The 14874-nt window shown below is 32.8% G+C and overlaps 1 protein-coding gene across 1 annotated transcript; it reads right to left on the reverse strand.

The window, feature by feature from the left end:
• Positions 1 to 8166: 8166 nt before the first annotated feature.
• Positions 8167 to 13507, reverse strand: LOC107860859. Its single transcript, XM_016706337.2, has 5 exons — positions 13047 to 13507; positions 12798 to 12961; positions 12310 to 12667; positions 8594 to 8694; positions 8167 to 8501 (listed from the first exon to the last, which is right to left on the reverse strand). Exons 1-5 carry the CDS (start codon positions 13317 to 13319, stop codon positions 8351 to 8353), a joined length of 1047 nt encoding a protein of 348 aa, XP_016561823.2. The 5' UTR covers positions 13320 to 13507; the 3' UTR covers positions 8167 to 8350.
• Between the last annotated feature and the right edge of the window lie 1367 nt (positions 13508 to 14874).

A 14874-nucleotide genomic window follows, 5' to 3' on the forward strand; every position in this document is an offset into this window, starting at 1 on the left:
TGCAAAATTGGCCTAATGTTGTAAGAGACCGATGGGAAAATCACCTCGTGACTTACATATTTCCCGAGCCGTAAAGAGAAGTGAATAATTACTCCAATCCGAATACTTATAAGAGACAAAAGATTAAGAGGAGTAAGGGTGTGCAAGGTAGTAATCCGAGAGTGAAAAAAAAGAGGTTGTGTGGAGAGAAGTGAGGGGATTTCCACCAAAATGAGCTAACATTATTTGTCCTTTTATTTCTAAGGACATTTGTGTAGGTACCGACGTAACAAGTGAAGGAGAGCAATTCCAAAGTGAAGTTTCTGCCTAAGCTTATGGAGGACCTTCACAACACGGCAAAGGAGAGTTTACTCAAGAACTTCAAGGTAAAATAGCTAACTCTTACACTTTTGTGTATGTGAATGATAATTGTGTGGCTAGTAGTCCATTGAGTGTGAGTAGTAGCTTACTTACTTGTGAGTCTAATGATTCTTTGCCTCTTGTTGACGATGAACATGTTGTGAGTGTGGATACACTAGTTGATCCTATTGATGACCAAATTGACTCTTCTTTTAAGATCAATTTATGTCCACCTAGTGTTGAAGCCTATATGTTGAACGAAAGTACATCGTCTTGTGTATTTGGTATTGATCAACTTATTTGTGAAAATTATCCACTACTTGAGTATGTGTGTAATATGATTAATAGAACTCAAGTGAGTGAAGTACTTAAAAATGTTGGTCAACAAAAAGGGAGTGAACCCGAGAGCTATTCTTGGGACAATCTTGTGCTTAAAACCGCTTTGAAACTTAATATCGATCTCTTAGAGAGTGAGGAACTTGCTTGTTCCAAATCTTCCCGTGGGTTGGATCACACACTCTTTAGGTATAATGTCTTGTTTGAAGATGATATTAACACTCTTAATGAGCCTAGTGGTGAAAAAGATGGTATAGCTTACCTTGGAGGCTATAGCCTACATGTTAACCCACTATGATGTAACAACATTTCTACTAAAGATGAAAATCTCTTCTTGGAAGGTGAGAGTACTCTTAAGGGTAAGAAATGTGTAGTCTTGGAAGTTACTCCTTCTTCTACATCGTGTGACTTTATTGTCGAGAGTACTCATGGTAATGATTTGGAAACTAGTAGTGAGTACACATATGAGGGAACCTTAGTAGAAGTCGACTTGAGTGATACTTTTCTCTACTCTCTATTTGCTTTGGATGATATGTATGCTATTGTAGAGAGTATGTTATTTAGTTTGGGTGGAGACAACGGGAAAGGGGAGTGTTATCTAGACCCGTGTCTATGGCCTCTCTTCCTGTTTGACCCCGGTGCCAAATATGGAAATGGTGATGTTGGTGCACCCAACTTGTTACTTGGTCTCCATGACAAGCAAAATGTCATTCTTGGTGATTCCTGTAACCAAATCCTTTGTGTACCTTTTATTGAGATTTTAATATTTAATGCAAAGGATCCTTAGTTATATTGAAAATATTTGCAACCTTGGCATATTGAGATGATTTGTTGTTCTAACCCTAACCCTCATGCCATGAGGAGTTTGTATTTTCTTGTCCTCTCTTCAGTTTTTCAAGGTTTGGATTCAAGGTCAAATCCTTTTCAAGAAGGGGAGGATGATACGGGAAAAATGGCCCTCTTATTTTTTGATGATATCTTTGGAGGCCAACACATAAAGGCTCAAGACTTGGTCACCTCAAGGATACGAGAGCATACATGTAGAGACCATTTTGGGCACTTGATGGAGCAATGTCGCGTTTGGAAGCTTGCTTGGAGCATTCGAGACTTAATGACTCACATCCTTGGACAACACTTAATGGCTCATGACTTTGGATACCTTCATTAAGGGCATTTTGGTCACTTTACTTTGTCCAAATGCACTCCATGGCCTCCCCTCCTCATTAAGGGCATTATTGTCATTTTGTCTTGTCTTGTAATTGAATAAATAGAACTTGTTAGGGTTATTTCCACTTTGTTGTTGAATGATGAAAGATTGAAACACTTGAAATCCTCTATTTTGAGAGTAGACCACCTTAGTATAGTCTTAGTTAGGACTTGGAAAAGTCATCCTTAGTATAGGGCTTGGAAAAGCCAATATTGTTCTTTGCTGGAAAATGGTGGATCTTGAGGTGAGTCGATTACCTTAGCGGTCATCGTAATAGTGTGGTTTTGATTATTACATTTATTAGGGGTTAATGTTGAAATATACTTGATTCTTAATCTTGTAATAATTTTGGTCTCACTATCTATCCTTTCATTATTTTGCAAATCCATGTGTTTTTATATTTGTCATCTTGTATCCCTTTATGTTGCTTGTTCTTCTCATATTTTGTGGACTGTTTTGGCATCTTGGTGGACTGATTTGTATCACTAATGGAGTGGATGGATATAAAATCCTCTTTGATGGAATGCCACCCTTCTTAGATATCAATTCCTTTACAGAAGTAGTTAATGCATTAATAACATTAATCACTACATCATATTTAGCCCTGCAGTCTTAACATTTGCATGCAGAACATTTGCTAGGAGAGGCAAAATCTGTATAACCAATATGATCATACTCAAAATGGTTTGGTTTAAATACTGTAAGAGGAGAATCATTAGCACCAACAGCAGCACCACTACCATCACCAACAGCTCCATCACCACTACGACCATCAACAACAACAAGCCCACCCTTCAAAATTATTTTTCTTGTAATGGTTGTTTCTCCAAACAAATTTATTTTTATTTTGTCAATGGCCTTAGGGTCCGATAAAGTTTGTACAGACCGTAAAGTAAGAAAAAAATGATATTTTCAACTCTCGATTGGTTGGAACTAGCGACGGATGCACAATCTAACATAAATCATTACATATATTAGAATGATGAATAGACCATTCAAAAAAATCATTAATTAAAACAAAAACTTAATTATAATTATACTTATTGCATCCTTCAGGGGGTTGAAGAGATCAATAAATTTTGTATTTTTATCAGTTTTGACCGACAACCATCTCAAGATTCTTGGACAAAAAACTTCTTTCTGGAAGTTCACTTTTTGTCTTAAATAAGGAATGGCTTTAAACGTCCAAGCCTATAAAATAACACCAATAAATCAGAATCATTATTGAGTAAAAAAAATTAATGATATCATAATAAAAGAAAGAAATATTTACCATGAAAGCCCATGGAAAGCCATATAAGTTGACTGTCTTTGGCGCTAATGAAGTCAACAAATATTTGACAGTCATTTTGAAAATTTCATAACCCCAAGGATAGCTGTTAAATGCCTCGAGATCCTCGGAGAGCTTTATTAAACCGACGCTTATGTTGTTGTTAACGTTTCGCCCAAGAATATTATGTACAAACCAAACCAAGTAAAATGACTGCTTGTGCTTTTTTGAAAGTTTTTTACCTTTCAATGCTTCTACCAAATTTTTGTTTTTGAAGCTTGGACCAATAATGGACACCAGGTCATCACGATCACATGACTTGCCTTTGCCTTTTTTGGGTATGCGGGGTGCTTTTTTGGATTAGAATAGGTATAGCTTGAGAAGGAGGATAACATTTTAGTCCACTAAGTATGAAAAACTACTTCAAACCAAAACAAACAGGCATGCCACAGTAATTTATGCACACCTCATCCATTTTATCTTTATTTTCATACATAAACCTACGCTTAAGAAGTTCATATATCATTTGCATTTGGAAACGAGCATTGTTGTCCTCCGGTAAATCAAGATATTTCCCAAAGCAGCTATCCCTGAAATAAGCATCCAATTTTTATTGTCGAAGTATTTTTTTGAAGGCATCAAAAGATTTTCCTATGACTGACTTAACCACGAAATCATCCATTAAATTTGTGGCACCATCGCACTGCATTCTCACAGGATAATAATCAATGCTGAAGGTTTTGACCAACTCTTCGATGGAAGGGCTATTAGCATTTGGATTATTTCTTTTGAAATATTTCTCCTTCCTGTGTTCATCATATTCTGTTCTTGATTGAGGTAATGCTTGTAAAGTAAGCTCATAGAGTGGTGGATGTAGCCTAGCTGCTTCACTTGTTCCTTTACTTGGACTTGATTCGGTTTCTGTTCTTTTGGGAGCTATATTATCTAAAAATAACAGGAACATAAAAAAATATATTATAGTTGATTGATGCATCGTTAAAAAGGGATAATAGTAAATCTAACAAGCAAAACAGTAAAATAACAGTTCCAACAGATCGTTGATCTATTGCACCAAGTCATACATCTGTTGTAGCATACAACCAATCCATTGCAGCGGATAAGTAGTTTGTTACAATAATACAAAATGCATTACTCATCTTTTAAGATAGATGAATGGTCTGTGCAACAAATCACATATTGTTGCAATATATAAATGATCTGTTGGAACAGTTAAATAACCTATTGCAATGGATGAGTAATTTGTTTTAACAATATAAAACATATCACTCATCTATTGAGAAAAATGAATGGTCTATGCGGCAGATCACACATCTGTTGCAATATCATCTGTTGTAATATATGAGTGATCTGTTGGAACAGTCAAATAACCTGTAGCAATGTCTAAGTAATATGTTATGATAATACAAAATATATCACTCATATGTTGAGAAGGATGAATAGTCTATGCAACAGATCACACATTTGTTACAATATATGAGTGATCTGTCGAAATAGTTAACTAACCTGCAGCAACCGCTGAGTAATTTGTTACGACTATACAAAATATATCATTCATCTATTGAGAAAGATGAATGGTTTGTGCAATAGGTCGCACATCTATTGCAATATATGAGTGATCTGTTGGAACAATTATTAACAGTCAATATTGTTTAGATTTCTTCTAGCAGAAGGGTCTTCTATCACTGCAGATGAATGATCAGTTTGAAAAATCAAGTCTTGGACATGTCCTGTTGGAAGAGTTGATAGGATTTTATCCAACAAGAGGTTCATCTGTTGCATCAAATCTTTAATTTGATGGTTCCTCCATTGCATCAGATGGTTAATCTGTTGCATCAAATTTTTTATTTGATGGTTCCTCTGTTGCATCCGATAGTAAATTTATTGCATCAAATGGTTAATCTATTGCAACATATGGTTAATCTATTGCATCAAATAGTTAAACTGCTACAACATATAATAAATCTGTTGCATCAGATTTTCTATCTGATGGTTCCTCTGTTGTATCAAAATTTTAATCTAATGGTTCCTCTGTTGCATTAGATGATTGATCTGTTGCATCATATGAAATATCTGTTGCATCAGATGGTTATTATGTTGCACCAGATGAATAATCTATTGGAGAAAAAAAATAGTAGCATGATTTTATTCAACAGAAGACAGCAATATCATCATTTTTACCAAGAACAAGAACAGAACAAATTAATCCAAATCGTTAATTGTTTGTATAAACACGAACAACAAAATCAAACTTCAAAAAAACATAACAAACAACAAAAAATCATAATTCACTTCGAAAAGAGAAGAGAAGAAATACCAGAAATTAGGGTTTTATTCAGGCCGCATTTCAAATTAAAGCAATAAATATTAAAATTATTAACCAATACTATAAGAGAAGTTGGCTCAAGTTCCTCGTTTTCTTCAAAACTAAAAAAGCCATAAATTTTGAAATAATGAAGAATTCGAAGTTGTTGTCGCCAGAGAACAAGGTTGTCACATCGATTGACGATTGAAGTCGAAAAGGAACTCGAAGCCCAACTATTTTTCATCGGAGGTTGAAGTCGCCGAGGATTGAAAGGATAAATTTGCAGAACTGTTGGTTAAGAGAGAGTTGAGAAAAGTTGTCGAGAGAGAGAGGGGAGAGAGACTGGTTGATAAGCTGTTGTGGCCAGAGAGCAAGGTTGTCACATCGATTGACGATTGAAGTTGAAAAGGAACTCGAAGCCCAACTATTTGTCGTCGGAGGTTGAAGTCGTCGAGGATTGAAAGGAAAAAATTGTAGAACTGTTGGTTGGGAGAGAGTTGAGAGAAGCCATCGAGACAGAGGAGAGAGACTGGTTGATTTGGATTGAAGAGGGGTATGAGTTGGGTTGATTTGTATTTTTGAAAAGATTAGAAAGTTTTGAAAATATTAATCAAGTCCACAATTAACTTAATCAAGTTTTCTAATTATGTTTGACCCTTTAAGTTGATTAATGTCACCAATTCTTCATTCAAGTATTAAAAGATACATTTCCTTCAATTTTCTCTAGTTAGTTATTCTTTTTTCTTTTTTGATCGAGAAGAATTGTTAGGTAAGGTGTGGATGCATAGTGCGATGAATGGGATGAGTTTATGATGTAATTTAGTTATGATATGTGTGTTTCCACAATAATATATCAAAACTTGATAAATAAGATAAAAATTAAATTAAATAAAAAATTTAAAATATTATTTGGATGAATGAAAACTTTCCAAGTGGCATTATCTAATTAATTATTGTTTTTTTTTCCTTATTAAAAAGACTAAATAAAATGATAAGTATTTTTTGTAATTTTCTTGTCTTTTTAACAAAATTAAAATTTTAATAATTTTCAAATAAAAATATATTTAAAATTTAAATATTATCCTAACATACGATTCTTGTTTGGAAATATTCAATTTTCAAATAAAGAATATATTTAAAATTAAATAAAACTCAAAATGACAAGAATATGTTGAAAAAAGAAATATCTAATTACGATAGCGTGAGGGATTTAGGTAGGGTCAAGTATCTACACTTATAGCCGAAGGTATCAAGGTGACCACTTATACAGACCTTTGTACTCCTACTGCATATGAATTAATTGCTACACTTGGGGGTGAGCTACTTTGTGACCTTGTTATGAAAGATGTAGGCACTGGTGCTGCTGTTTATGAACCTTATGATGACCACCTTGGCGCAAACCATTTGAGACTATTGGTTAGATTAATATTTGTTTTTTCTTTTTCTGTTCGAAACTTGACTTACGATATCAATACATATGTGCATCTGTGCAAACAAGTAAATTGGACAGAATACACTGCAGAATAGAAGAGTTACATTTCAACACTATTTCTGCCTACGATAGTCAGTGTTAACAGGTGTATGAGGGCATGATGTGTTAGTAATGATATTTAATTCATCGCTGCATGAGGGCAAGACATGTTAGTAGTGATACTTAATTCATCGTTGTATGAGGGCAAGACGTGTTAGTAATGATATTTAATTCATCGCTGTCATAGTTTTAGGGGATAGGATTGCAAATTGTTGTTCCAAACATGTTTGTGATCTTGTATGGGCAATTCTTGTTGAATACATAGATTAGAATGATCTTGTATTGTCTCTGGAACTTGATGAACAGGTCCTACCAATAGCAAACCCAGAAAGCTACACTTTTAACATGCTCCCATTTTCGCTAGTGCAATTTGATCCATATGCAGATGCAGTAAAAAGGCACAAGAAGGTTGCATGATTGATAATTGGTGGCACATTGCACCTTCCGTGGCTTTTAAATGATGCTTTCCTTTGGATTCCTTGTAAGTTGGTTTTACAAGTGACTATCCCATTGAAGTGCTGCTTGGATTGAACAGATCCTACATGTAATAATGCCAACACCACAAACTGCTTTAGAGGAATTGGATCCAACCATATATTAACAATGATCCCAACTCAAATCTCCATCAGGTGTTCAGTGTTGCCCTTTGGTTCTGCCATCTTCACTTTCCTAGGAACTCTTTGGTGATTATCTTATTAGATGCGGATGCATCCTCTGGTTTGAAAAGCAAAAGAAAGGATTGGTGTTGAAATTTGCTTTGGATAATGGAGGTTTCGAAGAATTCTTTTGGGTTGTTAACACTAACACAGAGGAAAATAACAACACCATGGTCTTTGTACGACTATACTCGAACCTTGAGGACAAGGCTCTTACTGAGGGGTTGGAGAGGGGGGAATGTTATGAATTTAACCAAGATGTCAAATTACATTTGAAACCCCAGGAAGATGTCTATATATAGTAGAGGAATATAATTTATGAGGCCTAAGGTTATGAAGTTGTCTTTTATAGCTTAGTTGTTTTATAGGCCAACTCTGGATAAATAGGATATAATGCATTTATCTTATATATCCATCACACAACGCATCTGCACGAAATCATCAGTTTCAAATATTTAATGCTTCATCCACGAAAAGAATTAACACCAATAGAAATAGTCATTGCTACGACATAACACATTGCCTTATATAAAAAACACACTCAAAAATTTAAGAACCAGAGAGGGTACAATCATACATCTAAAACTATGTCTTAATCAGCTAAACTTATAAAATAATGACAGACATTCATACGTGATTCAAGCTATCTAGTGCTAATTAAAATTTGAAGCAGCTAAAACGTACACGTCTATAATGTTACATTTAATAATTCTTCCTCCCCTTCTTCTTCTTCATTCTTATTCTTTTCATAGTTTCCAGTAGCGTACTGATACTCTGACTGTAACAACTTACTTAATGCCTTGCCAAGTTTTATTTCATAAGAATTGGCAAGTTCAAACCTAAAGAAATCAAATAATAGAATAAATCATACGGTATGAATACAACCCTACTAATTACGTGATGAAAATGGAGAGCAATATTCACGACTTACCAGTAAGCCAACGACTCAAATGGATGATAATGCTTGTAAAATTGTTGTATTTTGGGACTAAGTGATTCCTTTTTCCTCTTTTTTATATTAAGTCCATGAAACTGAAATCACAACGAGTAGAATGAAAATATATACGTTAAGAGGATTTGAGAAATAGAGTAATATTCTGGATCTACCTTGTGTCTTTATTGCATCTATCTGATGTTACTAAGCAAATTAACTATTGATGTGTAATATTTACATGAATAATAAATTTCTTATCTTAATATAATGCTTCGATTCCATCCTACTTCTCTGCATCAAGAAACAGAGATAATCCATCCTAGAAAAAATGGAAGAGTTATTTGCTTCTAGTGGACAGACTGCAGAGAAATTCAAATGATCTCCGGCAAAAGAAAAAATATCTCTACCTTTTGCAATCAAAGATATGTAGTTACTAAAAATTAAACATACGAAACTGAGAAAGGCTCATTAATCAGTTAATGACCCATAATTTTATGAAATGCAGGCTGGGACATGAATCATTGAATGCATTAATGACCCATAATTTTATGAAATGCAGGCTGGGACATGAATCATTGAATGCACATATCAATGTTTATTTTGATAGATATGATGTATAAGTATTTTCTACCAACATGTACAATGACATGTTCTATAGAAGAAAACACGATAAGGAAACAAATATAATCAGCGTACTAGAACTTTAAATTGAAATGAATAGAATTAATACGTAACCCTAAACTTGACATCAAATTATAACTTTGATCTTAAACTTTGATAGTGCACAAATAGGACTTTAACTATTCAAAACCTGAATAAATATGACCTCCGATTTTGCAACCTCATGCGTGAGTCTCACTTGCGCCTACGTGAAAAGGTAATCCAATCACATGGTACCACATCGTTAAAACGGCTGACTTGGAGAGAGGTCATATTTGTGCAGTTTTAAATAGTTAAATGTCATACTTGTGCACTGTCAAAGTTTTACTTTTTGTGTTAAAACGATGTCATTTTTATTATTATTATTATTATTATTATTATTATTATTATTATAATAATTTATTTATTTATTTCTATAGTAGCAGCACCTAAATTTTTTTAATTTAAAAAAAATATTATTATTATTATTATTTATTTATTTCTATAGCAGCAGCACCTAGCTTTTTTTTAATTAAAAAAAACAGCCACTAGCAGGGATCGAACCTGCATAGTAGGCCGAAGGAAGCGCCCAAGAAGAGCAAATAACACCACTGGACTATCTAAGTGTCTTGTTTCATGTGGTTCAACATATACATTTTCTATCTTATATATATACAACGTAATTTTTTTACCGAGGGGGTTCGGGTGAACCCCATGGCAACCACGTAGGTTCGCCCCTCGTTAATTTAATAATGTTTTAATTACGTTAATTTGATAACGTTAATTTAATATACCACTACTACTACTATCCTTAATAACATTAATTTAATAAAGTTTTATTAAAACTATAATTTTTTTTATTATTAGTATAGTTTCATTTTTAATTTAATATTTAAATAAATAATATTTAGATATATTATATAACTTAAATTCGTCCTCTGCTTTATAATATATATACATACCTGCTCGATTTTTTCATATGAGGCTGACCCGCCTAATTAATAAATCTTCAATATTGCTCTTTTTCCGCAATGACCAAAGAAATTAGATGCCATTTTTATCTTTGAGCCAAAAATAATGAAAAAATAATAGTGAAGAGTCATTTAAAGGTCATATATGTGCAGTGTTGAATAGTTAAAGGTCATATTTGTGCACTGTCAAAGTTTAAGGTCATATTTATGTAGTATGCCCTTAGATTTTAAGTTGAACGCGCCCAGTTTTGCGTGTTGAATATGCGTTTTGCCACATAGGATTGGAGGTCATATTTGTGCAGTTTTGAATAGTTAAAGGCCATATTTGTGCACTATCAAAGTTTAAGGTCATAGTTATGTATTATGCCCTTAGATTTTAAGCTGAACGCACCCAGTTTTGCGTGTTGAATACGCATTTTGCCACGTAGGATTGGAGGTCATATTTGTGCAGTTTTGAATAGATAAAGATCATATTTTTGTTCTGTCAAAGTTTAAGGTCAAAGTTATAATTTGATGTCAAGTGTAGGGTCATTTTTATGTATTAACTCAAATGAATACGAAAACTACTTTGATGTAATCTACGTAACATTTGTTATTTGGTAATGTATTCGGGTACACAAAATCTGTATATGTACAACAATAACTTCAACTTTAGTTCAATGTTTAAAAAACAAGAACACAATGAAGTACAGAAAATACCCTCAACACAAGATCAAAGTGATCTTTCTAAGAAGTGTATTTTATTTTCAGAAATTAAGATGGAACAGAAATGGCCAAGTCCTCCGAATTCACGGAGTGTCCTTAAGGAAATAATCTCCCTCACTGTACCCGAGGTTGCGGAATTTTCCTCCCAGGATAAAAAGACCTTCAATCCAATTATAGCGGTACCTCAAATAATTGGATTCCACGAACGCACAACAATTTGAATGATCACACAGAATATTTTTAAGAGAAGAAGAGTTTTGTATTCTGAAAATTTTCGTATTTCAAACCTGTGGATCAAAGCATGTTTATATAGCCATAACATGCCTCTTCTGAAAAGTGACAATGGTTCATTTAGAGGTGTGTCTTTTCTGAAGATTCATGTCTGTTCATCCAAAGACTGTGTCTTTCAGAACAAACATACCATTTCTCATGAAACAGTGTCATTTCGTTGAAGGGTTGCTCCTTTTCGAAACAGCACTTCGTTTCTGCATGGCTTTTCAAAACAATGCACCAGTTCAAACATTGTTTCGGACTGAATTTCTTTAAATCTGTCAAATAAACTTTGTCCGAAAGAATAAATCTCATCGATCATTTTCCAAATCCAAATCAAAAGTCGAGACAAGCAAGTGACAACAATGGCACAAGGCATTTCGTATTTCTTGCCTCACTTAACATGTAGAAATGTGTTTCACAATATGAACACTTTAAAGCATTTTTCTCCCACATTTTTAGTAAGTTTTCCTATTCTGAGCACACTTTCCATTTTGGTGTAAACTCAATTTTCTCTTCCACTTAATTACCTCCCTTTTCCATTCAAACACCCACATAGAACCCAACAACATGAACTCTTTATTAGGCCTTGCATATCTTCAAGATTACAAGATGCAAACTCTTCAAACTACACTATGCATATTTTCCCAGTTTATGAGTTGATCAAGGAAGGTTGTAATATTTATGATATGAATCAGCTCTCATAGCCTGAGACTGCCCTGGTAATGATTTCAGGAATTCTGCATTTTGATCCTTTGTTATTAGTTTTTCGTCTTCTTTGTTTTCGTGGGATGGTTTTCAACCAAACCAGCAAAAATAAAGGAAAACAAAGACATTTTACTTGTAGTTCTGAATTACCGTTTCACTTACCTTTAGAGGTTACGTTCTGTTTTGGTCCATTTTTGTAACTAGGCTCCAACCTAACTCGCTAGAATTTTCAGCCAATTACTTCGTCTTTGTACAGGTTCGATTTGTGCAAAATGTTGAGCAAACACTAATATTCTTTGTTAACAAGAGAATCTAGATATATTTATTTTCTACCTAACTCATGCAAGCAACAAAGCATGTCGATTGAACCAGAATATACACTAGGAAGAATGAGGACAGAAAGTGTGTAGTATTTTTTACCTCTTTCATATGACGCACCGTTTCACTGTCAATCGGAATATTACCATAATATCCAGCACACATCATGATAGTATGAGTAGTGAAAGGACCAGCCCCATTTATGTTCACATTAAACGTCCTTGCATCAGCATCGTATTTTTCAAACTTAGACAAGTCAATCTTTCTATCGACAACTTGTTTAGCCAACATAATCAAGTCCTTTGCTCTAAATCCAAAATTGGCTTTGCGTTTTAGCTCTTCCTCTCTAAAACTTGCTAATTCTTGTGGACTCGGAAAGTCTCCAATCTTTCTTTTGGACATGAATTTTTTACGTTGTAGATCACAAAGAGCCTTTGCAAGATCCAAAGATGTCTTCCATCTAACAAAAAGACAGCAGCATAAATGTTTTAACATCAAGCACTCTTTCAAAAAGCATGATGTTTCAGTTTTGGAAACTTGACAAGGTTTTGCAACTTGTTCCCTTTTTTTTCTTTATAAGAAGTACTTACGGGCAAAAGCGAAGAAGAAGAGACTTGGCCACATCTTCAAATAAGGTTGGAGATCGAAACAACCGGCCAAATCCTTTGGCCTCGGCATCTGGATGAAGCTTATGAAAATGTCCCACATCTTGTTCATCCTTAACAGAGAGTCTTAGCATTCTCATCACCTGAGACTACATATATAGAAAACTAGTCAGCTCAGCTTGTTCTTCTTTTTGTTAGGAGAAAAATTAAAAGCAATTATGAACAGTACAGTACCTGGATGGCTCTCTCATCCTCAAGAAAAAGAACACTTGAACCATAAACCTTAACGACAAGATGATCCTTTCTGGGAGGTTGTGAAATGGTAGTCATAGCAGATGTGATGGAATCTGCCAGTCGCAGAGGACGAGAAAAGCCTTTAGTAGATGGATCCCAATCGTTGGGGGCCATCATGAAAAACCCGTGGTTGCATACCGCTTTTTCAAGATTGAACAGTGGAAACTTGTTCAAGTTGATAATGAAACTCCAATATGGCATTAGTGTCTCCATTTATTTTTCTGCATTCAAAAGTTAGATTCTATTTAGTAGTCATCAAAGAAGAAATTAGTCATCAAAGAAGAAATGCAGAGACACAATGGGCAAACTTCAAACTTATGCCAGATAGCTACTCAAAAGAATAGTACTGTAATAAGCAACCCTTCGTCTTCCTGCCCTTCATGATTTGTCTTTTCTTCTCCATACATTTTTGTTTTGGAATATAATAAAAGTAATTTCAACTGTCACACTCATGCCTACAACTTTTTTCTTTTATTAACTAGATATGCACGGCTAGTGCTAGCTCGGGCAAATATATATATATTTTTTTATTTCAACTTACGTGATGTAAATAGAATTTAGATAATTAATTATTAAAATAATTTAAGTTTTTAATTATTGTAATTTATAATACTTTTTATTTTATTTCAATTTAAGTGACAATGATATAATTTCGAGAGTCAGCCAAATATTTTATAGTTTTAAAATTATTATTTATCTGATTTATAATATTTTTATATAACTTTTTAATAAGATATGAATACTCTCTTCGTCCCAATTTATGCGACACATATAAAAGTTTGACAGTCAATCAATTTTTAAAATATTTTTTCTAATTATTGTTATTTACAGTATTTTTTATTTCATTTTCAAATAATATATGTTGCTTTATATCTTCCTTTTTTCCGTCCCAATTTATATTATACTAATAGAATTCTGATAGTCAATCAAATTTTTCATGTTGACATATCGTTTTGTTATTTTTTAATTTTCTAATACATAAATGACTTATAATAAGGCGTGGTTTAGTAAAATCATCATTTGAAGGACAATAATTTAATTTAAAATATTAAGAATTAATTATGCATGTTATGTCTATTTTATCTTTTTATTAAATATTATTTATTTTCTTAATACCTAGAGGACTCATAATAATAAATTAAGAGCGACTGTTTATGTTACTCCTATAAAAATTAACATAATTTTATCATATCCAATAGTAATCATCGATAACTCACCGGAGTAGTATATTAATTAATACGAGATACTAAATTTTGCATATACAATATATGATATTATTAAAAATTATTAGATAGTGCATTATGTTTATCTCTCACAATAATAAAATTATATTATATATTTTTCTTTATTTATTTTTGCATGATACATATTGACCCAACACAAATCTTAAGAAAATATATTAGGATTTTATTTTATTTTATTAAATTTATTAATTTTTTACTTTAAAAATTTAAAGTTAAGTTTTCATATTAGTATTTCTATATAATAAAAAAATTAAAATTAAAATTTACTAAAATAAATAAGTAAAAATAATAATTTTGAATATAAAAGTCAATTAAAATAATAAAATTAATTTACTTTAAATATTTAGTTGAAATTAATTAAGATAAAATTATTATATTATTAAATTACGTAAATTTAAGATGCTATATTTTACATATACAAAATATGATATTATTAAACATTATTGGATAGTGCATTATGTTTATCTCTCCCAATAATAAAATTTTATTATATATTTTTCTTTATTTCTTTTTTACTTGATGCA

Source organism: Capsicum annuum, chromosome 2 (genome assembly GCF_002878395.1).
Source record: "Capsicum annuum cultivar UCD-10X-F1 chromosome 2, UCD10Xv1.1, whole genome shotgun sequence".
Classification (NCBI taxonomy): Eukaryota; Viridiplantae; Streptophyta; class Magnoliopsida; order Solanales; family Solanaceae; genus Capsicum; species Capsicum annuum.

Excerpts from the sequence above, each read along its gene's own strand:
- LOC107860859 (XM_016706337.2), bottom strand. The coding sequence starts at position 13,319 with ATGGAGACACTAATGCCATATTGGAGTTTCATTATCAACTTGAACAAG. Across the intron at positions 8,695-12,309 it reads CGGTGCGTCATATGAAAGAG|TTTCATGGACTTAATATAAA; the intron begins GTAAAAAATACT and ends TTGTGATTTCAG. Across the intron at positions 8,502-8,593 it reads TTTGAGTCGTTGGCTTACTG|GTTTGAACTTGCCAATTCTT; the intron begins GTAAGTCGTGAA and ends TGATTTCTTTAG.